Source organism: Entelurus aequoreus, linkage group LG14 (genome assembly GCF_033978785.1).
Source record: "Entelurus aequoreus isolate RoL-2023_Sb linkage group LG14, RoL_Eaeq_v1.1, whole genome shotgun sequence".
Classification (NCBI taxonomy): domain Eukaryota; kingdom Metazoa; phylum Chordata; class Actinopteri; order Syngnathiformes; family Syngnathidae; genus Entelurus; species Entelurus aequoreus.
Window position 1 is genome coordinate 28677792 of NC_084744.1, and position 16000 is coordinate 28693791.

Here is a 16000-nt window from a genome sequence, read left to right on the forward strand (position 1 = left end):
CTACTTCAATCAATCAATCAATGTTTATTTATATAGCCCTAAATCACAAGTGTCTCAAAGGGCTGTACAAGCCACAACGACATCCTCGGTACAGAGCCCACATACGGGCAAGGAAAAACTCACCCCAGTGGGACGTCGGTGAATGACTATGAGAAACCTTGGAGAGGACCGCATATGTGGGTAACCCCCCCCTCTAGGGGAGACCGAAAGCAATGGATGTCGAGTGGGTCTGACATAACATTGTGAAAGTCCAGTCCACAGTGGATCCAACACATCAGCGGGAGTCCAGTCCACAGCGGGGCCAACAGGAAACCATCCCGAGCGGAGACGGGTCAGCAGCGCAGAGATGTCCCCAACCGATGCACAGGCTAGTGGTCCACCCGGGGTCCCGACTCTGGACAGCCAGCACTTCATCCATGGCCACCGGACCTATACAACTCCCCCTCGCAAGGGACAGGGGAGAAGAGGAGAGAAGAAAAGAAACGGCAGATCAACTGGTCTAAAAAAAGGGGGGTCTATTTAAAGGCTAGATTATACAAATGAGTTTTAAGATGGGACTTAAATGCTTCTACTGAGGTAGCATTTCTAACTGTTACCGGGAGGGCATTCCAGAGTACTGGAGCCCGAATCGAAAACGCTCTATAGCCCGCAGACTTTTTTTTGGCTCTGGGAATCACTAATAAGCCGGAGTTCTTTGAACGCAGATTTCTTGTCGGGACATATGATACAATACAATCGGCGAGATAGGCTGGAGCTAAACCGTGTAGTATTTTATACGTAAGTAGTAAAACCTTAAAATCGCATCTTAAGTGCACAGGAAGCCAGTGCAGGTGAGCCAGTATAGGCGTAATATGATCAAACTTTCTTGTTTTTGTCAAAAGCCTTGCAGCCGCATTTTGTACCAACTGTAATCTTTTAATGCTAAACATAGGGAGACCCGAAAATAATACGTTACAGTAATCGAGACGAGACGTAACGAACGCATGAATAATGATCTCAGCGTCGCTAGTGGACAAGATGGAACGGATTTTAGCGATATTACGGAGATGAAAGAAGGCCGTTTTAGTAACACTTTTAATGTGTGACTCAAACGAGAGAGTTGGGTCGAAGATAATACCCAGATTCTTTACCGAGTCGCCTTGTGTAATTGTTTGGTTGTCAAATGTTAAGGTGGTATTATTAAATAGATGTTGGTGTCTAGCAGGACCGATAATCAGCATTTCCGTTTTCTTAGCGTTGAGTTGCAAAAAGTTAGCGGACATCCATTGTTTAATTTCATTAAGACACGCCTCCAGCTGACTACAATCCGGCGTGTTGGTCAGCTTTAGGGGCATGTAGAGTTGAGTGTCATCAGCATAACAGTGAAAGCTAACACCGTACTTGCGTATGATGTCACCCAGCGGCAGCATGTAAATACTAAAGAGTGCAGGGCCAAGAACCGAACCCTGGGGAACTCCGCACTTTACCTTGACATAGTCCGAGGTCACATTGTTATGGGAGACGCACTGCATCCTGTCAGTAAGATAAGAGTTAAACCAAGACAAGGCTAAGTCTGACATACCAATACGTGTTTTGATACGCTCTAATAAAATATTATGATCGACGGTATCGAAAGCGGCGCTAAGATCAAGAAGCAGCAACATAGATGACGCATCAGAATCCATCGTTAGCAATAGATCATTAGTCATTTTTGCGAGGGCTGTCTCCGTAGAGTGATTTGCCCTGAAACCGGATTGAAAAGGTTCACAGAGATTGTTAGTCACTAAGTGTTCATTTAGCTGCTGTGCAACAATTTTTTCGAGAATTTTGGAAATTAACGGAAGGTGGGAGACCGGTCGGTAGTTTACCATGAGGTCAGGATCGAGGTTAGGTCTTTTGAGCAGAGGATGAATAACCGCTTTTTTGAATGCTAGGGGAACAGTGCCGGAGGAAAGTGATAAGTTTATAATATTTAACACTGATGGACCTAATAATACAAACAGTTCCTTGATAAGTTTCCCAGGAAGTGGGTCAAGTAAACATGTTGTTTGTTTTATCCCACTTACACGCTGTAATAATTCCTCTAATGTTATTTCATCAAAAATAGAGAGACTATTTTGGAGGGCAGTGTCCGTCGTATATACAGCCGTATTTGTGTTAATAGAGCCCAGTTGTAGCTGGGATGCGTTGTCTTTAATCTCCTTTCTAATGAGTTCAATTTTCTTATTAAAGAAATTCATAAAATCATCTGCCGAGTGGGTGGAGCTACTGGGAGGAGTCCCTTGTTGGGTTAGCGATGCTACTGTACTAAACAGAAATTTAGGATCGTTTTTGTTGAGGCGGATGAGATTTGAGTAGTATTTAGCTTTAGCTAAGGTAAGCATGCGTTTATAAGTTATTAAACTATCACTCCATGCTTGATGGAAAACCTCAAGTTTAGTCGCGCGCCATTTGCGTTCCAGTTTCTACATGATAATTTATGAGCTCTAATTTCTTCTGTAAACCATGGGGTGCGCCTTTTAGGGGCCCTTTTTTGCTTTAGCGGTGCTATACTATCAATAATTTCGCGCAAGGCATCGTCAAAGTTGTTAGTGAGGTTATCAATAGAGCCGACATAATTTGAGAATGGTGCCATTACCGAAGGCAGTAGGTCAGCAAGAGTCATCGTTGTGGCAGCATTAATGTTGCGGCCGCTATAGCAGTTATTATTATTATTAGCTTGTTGACAATGAGTCAAAACTTCAAATTTTATAAGGTAATGATCGGACATTACTTGAGTATATGGAAGTATCATAACTTTGGAGGTGGTGACACCCCTGACAAGCACTAGATCTATTGTATTACCGTTGCGATGCGTGGGTTCATGTATTATTTGTGTAAGACCACAGCTATCAATTATGGTTTGGAGCGCCACGCACTGAGGGTCCGATGGGGTATTCATATGGATATTAAAGTCCCCCATTATGATTATATTGTCGGCGTGCGTCACTAGATCAGCAACGAACTCTGAGAATTCACCGATAAAGTCCGAATAGGGCCCAGGGGGGCGGTAGATAACAGCCAGGTCGAGAGGTAGCGGTGTGACAGACCTCATAGTAAGCACCTCAAACGATTTATATTTATTATTTAGGTTAGGGGTAAGGTTGAAATTTTCATTGTATATTAGTGCGACACCCCCTCCCCTTTTAAGAGGACGGGCAACATGCGCATTCGTATAGTTAGGAGGAGATGCCTCATTGAGCGCAAAAAATTTGTCTGGTTTGAGCCAGGTTTCGCTAAGACCAATGACGTTAAGATTGTTGTCTCTAATGACCTCATTAACTAATAACGCCTTGGGAGACAATGATCTTATGTTTAAAAAGCCCATATTATAGGTATTGGGCTCTTTTGACGAGTTTTTGTTAAGATTATCCGTAGTGGCAATATTAACAATGTTGCGTTTATTATGCGTAGTGCACTTTAAATAGTTTCGACCATATCTAGGAATTGATATGACGGGAATTTTCCGATTGTTTGCTTGGTGCTGCAATAGACTGGACATATCATAATTTGCCACCTCAGTAGAATGCATGTCCACCTCTGACACAGACACAACAGAAAAAACATTATGTGAATTGTGTATTATTCTAAGAGAATTGCTATGCGTACATGGATTATCCAGCCTGGCGCTGGCTAGTTCTAGCTTAACTGACTCCTCACCCGGACTAACAGACATTGTAATTGCCTGTGACCGGGCTTGCTCTATTGTAGTCAGTCAAGTGAGACTTAAATAGTAGTCTATGTTTCTAGCCAGGATGAAGGCGCCTTCCTGGTTAGGGTGAAGGCCGTCTCTCATCAGCAAGCCTGGTTTGCCCCAGAAAGAGGGCCAGTTATCAATAAACGTTAGTCCCTGTTGCCTACAGTAGCTAGGCAGCCACTTGTTAAGCGAGACTAATCTGCTATACCTCTCATCATTGCCTCTCGCAGGCAGAGGGCCAGAGACAATTACTCGATGCCTGGACATCTTTCTGGCGAGATCACAAGTCCTGGCTATGTTTCTCTTTGTAATCTCTGACTGTCTCATTCTAGTGTCATTGGAGCCAACGTGTACAACTATATTCGCATACTTCCGGTACAGGCAAGGCTTTTTTTATCAGCGACCAAAAGTTGCGAACTTTATCGTCGATGTTCTCTACTAAATCCTTTCAGCAAAAATATGGCAATATCGCGAAATGATCAAGTATGACACATAAAATGGATCTGCTATCCTCGTTTAAATTAGAAAATTTCATTTCAGTAGGCCTTTATAACTCAGTGTTTCATGTGAACTTGTTGTAATGATAAGTGTTACCTGTAGATGGCAGTCATACCTAAGATAAACTTGTGGACTGCAAGATGACAACCGTAGTATTTGAATGTATTAATGCAAAACCCCTTTAGATGCAGCATCTCGTTTTCAAAGGGGACCAACGACATTTAAAATGAACACAATACAGTACAACACAGGACAAGTTACACAACAAGTAATTACAGACAATCATTAAAGACAGTTTTTCTCAGATACCTCTCAGCTCACATAACTCTCTCAGAATGTACAATATTTACAATAGAATAACATATAATGCAGTAAAATAAATATAATATTATTAAATTAAATTCCAACCAAGGACATACTACATACAGTGGCATTCAGTTTTAAGATAAACAAAAAGAGACATTTTTAAAAAGACCAATGGTTGATAAAGACCTCAGAGAGACAGGCAGATGATTCCAGTCAAAGTGGGCTCTAAAAGAAAAGGACCTACGGGCCAGCTCTTTACACACAGTAGGGACAGTAAATGTAGGCTATTGAGAGTGTCTTAGACCAGTGTTGTTCAACCTTTATTCAGCCAAAGCACATTTGTTGCGTTGAAAAAATCTGTAGGCACACCACCAGCAGAAATCATTAAAAAAGGAAACTCAGTTGACAGTAAAAAGTCATTGTCGCAATTGTTGGATATGACTTTAAAGCATAACCAAGCATGCATCAATATAGCTCTTGTCTCAAAGTAGGTGTACTGTCACGACCTGTCACATCACGCCGTGACTTATTTGGAGTTTTTTGCTGTTTTCCTGTGTGTAGTGTTTTAGTTCTTGTCTTGCGCTCTTATTTTAGTGGCTTTTTCTCTTTATTTGGTATTTTCCTGGAGCAGTTTCACGTCTTCCTTTGAGCAATATTTCCCACATCTACTTAGTTTTAGAAATTAAGACTATTTAAGTTGTTATCCTTATTTGTGGGGACATTGTTGATTGTCACGTCATGTTCGGTTGTTCTTTGTGGACGCCGTCTTTGCTCCACAGTAAGTCTTTGCTGTCGTCCAGCATTCTGATTTTGTTTACTTCGTAGCCAGTTCAGTTTTAGTTTCGTTTTGCACAGCCTTCCCTAAGCTTCAATGCCTTTTCTTAGGGGCACTCACCTTTTGTTTATTTTTGGTTTAAGCATTAGACACCATTTTACCTGCGCACTGCCTCCCGCTGTTTCCGACATCTACAAAGCAATTAGCACCGGCTTCCACCTACTGATATGGAAGAGTATTACAGGGTTACTCTACCGAGCTCTAGACAGCACCGACACTCAACAACAACACATAATTTGCAGACTATAATTACTGGTTTGCAAAAAATATTTTTAACCCAAATAGGTGAAATTAGACCATCTCCCACGGCACACCAGATTGCGGCACAGTGGTTGAAAAACACTGCCTTAGAGGGTAGGATGATGTAAAGGGCACAAGAAAACATTTCAAATATGCTGGTAGATTAAAATAAATATACTTGAACATCAATAATGGCAATATTTATATATACGGATGGATCCCTACATCATCACACAAGTGTTTAATGAAAAAAGTATTGTTTGTTGTACTTATGAAAACATTTAGAACGTTTTTTAAACTGATAATCCTTTAGTTCTAGTAATACTAATTTAGTTAACATATAATTTAGTGTTTCATGTGAACTTGTTGTAATGATAAGTGTTACCTGTAGATGGCAGTCACAGCTAAGATATACTTGTGGACTGCAAGATGACAACAGTAGTAGGTGTGTGCCTCCACAAGTTGTTGTGGTTAAAAAAAATGTACTAGCAAGTCCTAGCACGAGAAGACAAACTTTTGATGTTTAATTGTGAACATGGAACATTGATGAGAGCAGAGATATGCTAGCAAGCTACATTTTAAGAAGCAAAAAGATACTCGAACAAAGAGAGAAAAGAGATGCTGGCTTTTGAACTTTGCGCCTTTGCGGAGGACACGACGTCCACAGTTTCCAAAAGCAATATGAAATGTGGACTCGTCAGACCACAAAACACTTTTCCACTTTGCATCAGTCCATCTTAGATGAGCTCAGGGCCACACCGGAAGCTGGGGGCATGGCATTGACTATTTGACAGAGAGCGGGTCCTATATTCTTTTATGGCCCCCACCTCAGAGCCTCAGAACTGCAGAGACTGTTGATATTTTTTTAAAAGGGCTAAGGACACACCTTTTTAATCAGGCTTTTTACTGATCATGTTTAGTTGTTTTCTATCTTAATTATTAATATTACTTCAACTATTCACTCAATGTTATGTTTTTATTAACTTATTATTTATATTTTATTTTTTACATATATTTTGTCATGTTTCATACAATTTTTTTGGATGCCTTTAATCTTAATTATTCTCCAGTGTGGATGACTCAAATGTGGCATTTTTCCTCAAATCCTCAGTGTCCTGCTATTTTTTGTTTTTATTTTGTTATTGTCAATAAGGTTGTGTGTGTGTGTGTGTGTGTGTGTGTGTGTGTGTGTGTGTGTGTGTGTGTGTGTGTGTGTGTGTGTGTGTGTGTGTGTGTGTGTGTGTGTGTGTGTGTGTGTGTGTGTGTGTGTGTGTGTGTGTGTGTGTGTGTGTGTGTGTGCTTGTCTCACCATCCTTGTGTGGACATACACTTGACAAACCACCCTTTCTGTGAGGACCTTTTGACTTGTGAGGACATGTGCCTGGTCCTCACAACTACAGAAGTAAAATATTTTGTTTTACTTTGTGTGTTTTGCATTCTGGAGTGAGGTTGCAACTCTCTACTCCCATCTAGTGCTAGATATATATTTTTCCATCATTCTAGCTATAGTGGAAAGGGGGGCCCTCACAACTAACTAACCAAACGTGGGTCCACACAAAGTAGGCAAGACATGTGTGTGTGTGTGTGTGTGTGTGTGTGTGTGTGTGTGTGTGTGTGTGTGTGTGTGTGTGTGTGTGTGTGTGTGTGTGTGTGTGTGTGTGTGTGTGTGTGTGTGTGTGTGTGTGTGTGTGTGTGTGTGTGTGTGTGTGTGTGTGTGCGTGTGCGTGTGCGTTTCATTCTCTTCTTCTTCTTGGCAAAACTAAGGAGAGAAAGTTGAAGAGAAACCTATTTCAAGGTAATTAATGATGGTCCAAAAATTGTCTGCTTCTCCTACTCCGGAGGGTAAGCTGTCGGAGTATCCCCCTCGCGATCGAAAAAGACAAGAAAAAATATAGCAACCTACGCGTCGCTTCGTGGAATGTCCGCACACTATTGGACTTGGCCGAAACAACTGAGAGGCTCTACCGTAGGACAGCACTTGTGGCCCTGGAGCTCGCAAAGTACAACATCGATATTGTAGCAGTCAGCGAAACCAGACTACAAGGCTACACCTTCTTCTGCAAAAGGGGTCACTGAAGGCACTCGCCACAACCATGGAGTTGGCTTTGCTGTGAAGTCCCAACTGCTGCAGCGCATCCCAGAATCTCCCATCGGCATCAATGAAAGACTGATGACATGGCGGATTCCCCTCACAAAAGGGACGCTTCGCCACCCTCATTAGTGCTTATGCACCAACTCTGGATGCCGAACACGACATCAAAGAGTCCTTCTACCTGGAACATGACTCCATCATACAGAAAACTCCAGCAACAGATAAAGTCATTCTCCTGGGAGATTTCAATGAAAGAGTGGGCACTGAACACCTGGTACGAAAGGCAGTTATTAGCCAACACTGAGTGGGGAAAATGAACACTAATAGGCTTCGGCTCAAAACAACCTGGCAACACCCCCGCTCAAAGCACTGGCCTGGACTAGGTAATTGTCCGGCAAAGAGACAAACGGGATGTTCTTTCCACCAGAGTCATGTGCGGAGCCCAGTCCTGGACAGATCACCTCATGGTCAGGACCAAGCTCCTCATGACCATCCAACCCCGTCATCCAAGGACAGCCCCAAACCGGAAACAACTGCACAGCACTAAACAGCTCCACCGCCATAGGCAACCTCCGACAGCACCTTGCAAGCAACCTTGATCAGATCTCTGAGGAATCCACTGACTGGCCATCTCTGCGCGATGCCATCCATAGCGCAGCCTCAGTGGCGCTCGGTGCAGAAGGCTAACAAGATCCAGAACCTTGCAGCCTGCAACAACACCCAGGGCTTTTATGATGCCATCAAAGCCCTATATGGCCCAAAGAAGCGGACACTTGCCCCTGTCTGCTCAGCTGATGGAATCACTTTTTTTAAAGGACCGTCACGAGATCCTTGGCCGTTGGGCAAATCACTTTGAGACTCTCCACAACCACACCAATCCTGTTGACCTCCACATCCTGGATGGGCTCCCAGACCTGCCTCCAATCATGCACCTTGACATCCCAGCAGGTTTGTAAGCATGGCGGATATCTTCTTACACGTCGCCTGCACTTCTTCATTTCACGCATGTGGGAACATGAGACCCTCCCACAGGACTGGAAGGATGCCAACATTGTGGTCATCTACAAGAACAAAGGTGACAAGCAGCTTGTGGGAACAGCCATGGAATTTCCCTTCTTTCCACCGCAGGGAAAGTGCTGGCAAAGATCATGCTCAATAGACTCGAGGAGCACATCTCGGAAGCTGCTCTCCTCTCTCTCAGTCGTCCTCAGACGACCTTCCATCGGAGTCTCCAATCATTCCGGTTCTCCATACACCTGGCCAGCTCCGTAGAGTTTTCAGCTCCCGCATCTTTCTTCAGGATGTCCAAGTACGTTAGCGCAGGACGTCCTCGCGATCGATGCCCGTGCGTTTGTTCCCATAGGACCAGCCTGCTGGCCGGGAGCTCCCGATGTCTGTGGCAGCCATACAGGAGGACAGACTCCACAGTGGTGTGGAATAGACTCAGCTTTATGTGTCGGGGGAGATTCGAGCACCACACTCTTGACATACCATTCAGGGCCCTCCACGCTAGTGCCTTCCTGAACTTAAGGTCTTGTTCTGTGGAGGTCATCCAGGAACCCAAGTATTTGAAGTAATTAATCTCTCGCAGAGCGTTGCCATCTGATGTTGTTATTGGCAGGTGGTCCATGTGTAGGTTATAGGTGATTACCTCAGTCTTCTTTGCGTTCAATCCTAGGCCAACCCTGGCACATTCCACCTCCACTCTGTTCAGGAGTTCCTGTGCCTGCTCCACGCTATCAGCCAACAGGCAGATGTCATCTGCGTAGTCTCGGTCTGCAAGGGCTACAGCAGGGGTTCTACTAGACCTTTTTGGTGTAATTGTGAAGCCAAGCTCCTGCTCCCGCCCGTTGATGGCTTTCCTGAGCGCGTAGTCCAGAGCTATGATAAAGAGGAAAAAAGTTAAAGTTAAAGTACCAATGATTGTCACACACACTAGGTGTGGTGAAATGTGTCCTCTGCATTTGACCCATCCCCTTGTTCACCCCCTGGGAGGTGAGGGGAGCAGTGGGCAGCAGCGGTGCCACGCCCGGGAATCATTTTGGTGATTTAACCCCCAATTCCAACCCAGGAAGGGGGCGATAGTCTCCCTGCTGCACCTCTATCAGGATTTCAAACTCCATGCCATCTGGGGTTACCACCTTGGCTCTTGTGCCATTGTACATGGTCCTTGTTCATTGTTGGCAGCTAACAAGCTAAGCTAACTAGTAAGCTAACCTAGCTGCTATGGAAGTAGAATTGTCTCACATCAACATATATATATATATATATATATCAATATATTAATACATATCCACATATTAATAAATATACAAATACAAATGTGATATATAAATAAATAAATAATTTCTATAAACAACTAAATATGTATCTAAATATGTATGTAAATATATTTTTGCGATTTGAAAATATGTACAAATAAAATTTATAAATATAAAAATGTGACATACAAATAAATCAAGAATTTGTATAAACATGTATTTGTAAATATATTTTTGAGATTTGAATATAAATATGCTTGATTTTTTATTTGTATTGAATTTGCATATGTGGATCGCTTTTTTGCTTTTGTGTCGATGAGACATTCCTCCCACAAACCAGATGCACAAATAAATGTGACCTACACACTCCCCTGAACAACCAACAGAGGGCACTGCAGCCAGAGCGGTCTGGGGACATACATATAAAACAATCACAACACAACCATCATATTACGAATTACAGTAATAAAGATAATTAATAAAATGGATTAGAGACCCAACAAATGATTCATAAAGTCACACATTTTAAAATTTTATGAACGACAACTGCTCAAATGACGTATAAAGTAAATAATAACATGCTTCCTGAAGTGATCCAGATGTTTCAGATGTGAACCAGTAAATATGTATATTATATAAAGGTGCTAATCTATAGGATCATTAACAATTTGAAATAAAAATATGTAACAATTCCATATTTCAAACACCTATAAAAACACTTATGAATACGTCTAAAATTGTTTTATGAATATATATACACATAAAATGTTAATTGTATGTAAAATATGTCTTGTATGGTTTACTCTCACCTTTTCAGTCATTGTTCTGTTCAATGTTTAATAAAAGTACACAATGTTGCACATTAATGCATGTACTGGACTGAAAAAAGCACTAATATAAAATATTTAATCTACAAATGTAGAAGCATATTAAAAAGATTGTTACACAAACAACAATGTCACACATGTTATATGTGCTGATGTTGTTAGAGAGTCCAAATTAAAGTCTTGACAGTTTATTTCAAATCCTGCAGTTTCATTTGCTGCTGCTGTTCTCACCAGCACACTTGTGTTTCTTACACTGGTACTTATAAGAGAATCTTTCACCACACACACTGCAACTCAACACTTTCTCTCCTGTGTGTGTTCTCATGTGTGCTACAAGGTTTGATCGGTCACAAAAGCATCTGTTGCAGATTGAACAGGAGAAAGGTTTTTCACCAGTGTGTGTTCTCATGTGTACTTTCAAAATGTTACTTTGTGCAAAACATTTACCGCAGATTGAACATATGAAAGGTTTTTCTCCCGTGTGTGTTTTCATGTGTACTTTCAAACACCGACTTCGTGTAAAACCTTTACCACAGGTTGAACAGGAAAAAGGTTTTTCTCCTGTGTGTATTCTTCTGTGTTTTTCCATATATGAATTTTGTGTAAAGCCTTTACCACAGATTGAACATGAAAAAGGTTTTTCTCCAGTGTGTGTTCTCATGTGTACTTTTAAATTATGACTTAGTACAAAACCTTTACTACAGATTAAACACATAAAAGATTTTTCTCCAGTGTGTGACATTGTGTGTTTTTTCAAACTCTGACTGTGTGTAAAACCTTTACCACATATTGAACAGATAAAAGGTTTTTCTCCAGTGTGTATTCTCATGTGTACTTTCAAATGTTGACTTAGAACAAAACCTTTACTACAGATTGAACAGATAAAAGGTTTTTCTCCGGTGTGTATTCTCATGTGTCTTTTCAGATGACAATGGTTTTTAAAAGTTTTGTCACAGTGAGAACATTTCAAGTGGGCGTTGTCAGTGTGACATGTCTTATCATCTTTAGAGTCTTCATCATCAGTGTCAGGAGAGTTTGACGTTGTGTCCTCACTATCTGATAGTGGAGCTAAGAGCTTGTCTGCTTGTGATCCTCCACAGTGGTCTCCATCAGCTTCTGTTGTCATGTGTTGTGTTGAGCTGCTGCTTGGAGGCTCCGCCTCTCTCTTCTCTTCACTTTTACCTTTGACCTCATCATCTTCACTCTTCACAGGGACACCAGTCACTGGGAACTCCTTCAGTCTTTCAAAATGCTCTCCATCTTGACTGATGCTGTGTTCCTCTTCTTCCTCTTTAATGTGCAGCGGCTCTTGGTCCTCCTCTTCCTCTTTAAAGTGAGGGGTCAGCGGGTCCTCCTCTTCATTTTTGATGTGTAAGATCAGTGGGTCCTCCGCTTGCCCTGTAATGTGAAGGGTCAGTTTAACACTATGGGTCTGTGGCGTCTCGTCTTCCTCTTTAATGTGGGGGGGCTGTGGCTCCTCTCCTCCCTCTTTAATGTGTTGGGAATGTGGTACCTCTTCTTCCTCGTGTATGTGGGGGGAGTGTGGTTCCTCCTCCTGCTCATGAGGTAGAAGTTCTTCTTTGACATCTGCGGTACACGAGAAAACAAACATTCTTTAGAAAATTCCAGCTTTGCTCAGTCACATGAGACATTGTCCTGCAACAACATATTATCTCACAATTTCATCAGTTTCCCCTCACAGCAGTCATGATACTTCCAGCTGACACATGAAGAAGACCTTCAGGGGAATGCCTTCCCAGGCCAATGTCCAATCCACCATATTCATATAAAAACATCCTAAAAGTCATTCCTGCAATCCTTAATGGTAGACGCCATACGTGAAAGTGTGCTGTTCTCCCTCTGAATAAGTCATACACACACAGGAAATAATGTACAACATGCCAGCCTCCACGCAGTAGTACTAGTGATGAGCTCCCCCTGCTGGTTGACAATAATTACAGTGATTTTTACATTCATCTTTAGAGACATGTCTGCTCTAAAAAAGCATGAGCACAGTCAACATGTTGGCCGAAAAACATCTCTTTTGCTTTCATTTAGATAGTGTCGCCACAGTTAAACTGGGAAGAAGTAATCAGATTACTGACTACTCCTTCAAAAGATAACTTGTTTACCTTAATAATGGATTACCTTAATAATGGATTAGATTAATTTAGTTAATTTAGTGTGTTTCTAAACACTCATATTGCGTTGGATTGAGAACTGAGAAGGCATCATTCATGCAGTCAACACATTCAATATGGTATGATAATAATAATAACTAGATTAAACAATTCCTGAAGGAATTGCGTGTGAATGTTCCAATGCTGAAGTTCAACTGAAATGCTGACAGAATGTTGTATGAATGTAAGATTAGTTTGAATGTTGGAATGGTTTGAATGTTGAAGAGTTAGAATTTCCAGGAAAACCGGGAATTGGTTTGGAACTTGGGAAAGTGTTAGTTTGAATGTCCAGGATGATTGGAATGTGTTGATGTTGGAATGGTTTGAATAGGTAGAAAAATGAGGGAATTGTGCATCTTGGAAAAACGTCCCATTCATTTCAATGGGAACTTCCTGGAAATTTGGGAATTTTGGGAAAAGCGGAATTTTTTTGATAATGATTAAGAGCATGAGTGAGCTGAATTGGTTGGTGGTGGAATTGTTTAAATTGGTCAAGAAATGTTGAAGTAGTAACAGTTTTTTAATTGAAAAATTGTACTACGGAATTTTATGAAAACCGGGAATTTTCCAACTTAGTTTTTTGTCCGGACTAAGTGGTTGTTTGAATTTCCAGGATGAATTGAATGTGTTGACGGTGGAATGGTTTGAATAGGTTGAAAAATGTGGGGATTGTGGAAGTTTGAAAAATGGATCATTCATTTTGAATGGGGAAAATGTCCCTAAAGACTGGGAATTCTAGGAAATCTTGGAATGTTTTTAACAAGCGTTGAAAGGGAGGACACAATTCCTGAACACATTGAATATTTGGAAGTTGGAACGGTTTGAATCGGATGAAAAATGTGAGAGTTGTGGAACTTTCATTTCATTCCATTCAAAGGGAATTTCATGGAAACTTTTGAGAATTTTGGGAAAAGAAGGAATTTTTTTGAAAATGCTAAAAACAAATGTGAATGTTCTGAACGAGTTCAAATGGTTGGTGTTGGAATTTTTTAAATCGGTCGAGAAATGTTGAAGTAGTAACATTTTTATTGAGAACTGGTATTATGGAATTCCTGGAATTTCGGAAAACGGGAATTATTCCAGTTCAAAAAACAAATTTGTTTTTTTGTCCTGATTAAGAGGAATGATTTGGCAGTGGAACTGTTGAAGTGGGTGGAAAAATGTGGTCGACAGAAAAAAGGGTGATAAAAAGGGTTTGAAAAAACGGGAATTCCTGGAATTTTTTTAACTTGGAAAAATAATAGTTTGAATGTCCAGGATTAGTGGAATATCTTGAAGGTAGAATGGTTTGAATCGGTGGAAAAATGTGGAAAATGGTGGAAGTTTGAAAAATTCATTTTGAATTGGAAAAATTACAAAGCACTTATTTCTTCTCGTTTCAAGCTACTTTAGCGGCTAGCATAGCTATTTGCTTGCCTGTCCTTTGTGTGTAACGTGTTTAGCCTCGTTCTACTGTCCTTCAGTGATAATAATACTTGTAAGAAATGCAATTTATTTGCTGCAGTGGAGGATGTTTGAACGTGTGATGTAAGAAGATACAGTTAGCTGTAGTGACAACTCATTTCGGGCAGCACGCTGGAACAGGGGTTAGTGCATGTGCCTCACAATACGAAGGTCCTGAGTTCAATCCCGGGCTCTGGATCTTTCTGTGTGGAGTTTGCATGTTCTCCCTGTGACTGCGTGGGTTCCCTCCGGGTACTCCGGCTTCCTCTCACCTCCAAAACATGCACATTCAAAAACAGTTAGTGTTGCTTGGCAACACTAAATTTCAGTGTTTCCCACACATTCATTTATTTGTGGCGGCCCGCCACGAAAGAATTACGTCCGCCACAAATAGATTTTTTAAAAAAAAAATTTTGTCCTGTCCAGCTTCTCAGGCAAATCATATAGTTGATGTAGATGCCCATATAGGCTGTTCAGATTTACTTTACAAAAGAGAAGTGTAGGATACTTCTCTTGTTGCCTTATTTGTATTTGACCACTACTGTTTTCTGTTTATTTGTTACTGACTGTGGCAGGACACCTCTGCCTCTGTTTCACTTTATGTTGCTGGTAAATAATATGGTTGTAGTAGTAGGCTAAAGTTAAATTATTTAGTATGAACTAATTAAAGGGGCAGAGCTTTAAGAGACATTTTAGCTTTTATATTTTATAAGATATATTTTTTGTAAGAACCACAATTAATAAATATATTTCAGTGAATAACTCATTGTTCAAATCTGTATATAAATATGTACATAAAGTGTTGTAATTATATTGTTGGATGGATGGATGGATGGATGGATGGATGGACCTTTAAAACAAAACTGTTGTTATTAATTAGTAAGTATACATTTTTTGAGCCTTTTTAGAGAAAATCATATCATTGTAGTAAATTATGCAAAAATTACTTGATGATGTCATGGTGACCAGGCCCATAGCCACGCCCCCACCACCACAGGTATCTTGGCAGTTTATGGGAAACACTGAATTGGCCCTAGTGAATGTTTGGTGAATATATGTATGTAAGTAAAAATGCATCTGTTGTTTTATGTCAGTTTTGTTCAACTAAAATCCTATTTGTTAAACCTTTGTACAAGTTTAAAACGATCGCAATGCAAATTTGTGTTAGCCTGTCAATGTGGTCGTCCATTGTATGTTAGCATTAAGCTAGTGGCGCAAAAGTCAAACTTTATCCTGTATGGTTGTATTGCCGCACCCCCCCCCTTCACAATAATAGGTCTGACTGCGCTAACAAAATAAAGGTTTCAAAAAAGCACCTTACACAAGCGTAATGAACGTATTGATGCATTTACACAATTATTATGCTTTGACCCAAAGTACTGGTCAAAATTGTCCAAAGATGTATTGCACCAATAAATGTGAGAGATTCTGCATTTAACTAACAAACATTTTAATTTGACAAAAAAAAAAGCACATACATGGTAGTAAAATAAGTGTAAAAGGTAAAAAATGGAACTAAAAACAATTATTTGATTGTATTTTTATATTGCCATTGTTATTTACATTTATTTGTACTATTATTTTACTTGTTGTGGTTTATTTG

The 16000-nt window shown here is 40.7% G+C and overlaps 2 protein-coding genes across 4 annotated transcripts in view; both read right to left on the reverse strand.

Moving 5' to 3' along the window:
- LOC133664603 (oocyte zinc finger protein XlCOF6-like) overlaps window positions 1-16000 on the reverse strand; it is a 175338-nt gene that overhangs the window by 60948 nt on the left and 98390 nt on the right. The gene's annotated exons all lie outside the window — the stretch shown is intronic.
- LOC133664622 (gastrula zinc finger protein XlCGF8.2DB-like) overlaps window positions 10446-16000 on the reverse strand; it is a 28096-nt gene continuing 22541 nt past the window's right edge. The window contains exons 1-3 of one of the 3 annotated variants that reach the window (XM_062069408.1): window positions 12453-12596; window positions 12288-12361; window positions 10446-12172 (exon numbers count right to left, since the gene is read on the reverse strand). In XM_062069408.1, coding sequence (XP_061925392.1) covers window positions 10983-11900 — 918 coding nt within the window. In that variant the 5' untranslated portion in view covers window positions 11901-12172; window positions 12288-12361; window positions 12453-12596 and the 3' untranslated portion in view covers window positions 10446-10982. Of the gene's footprint in view, window positions 12362-12452; window positions 12597-16000 lie in introns of those variants that run through there. The other 2 variants (XM_062069407.1, XM_062069406.1) reach the window with 2 other exon arrangements.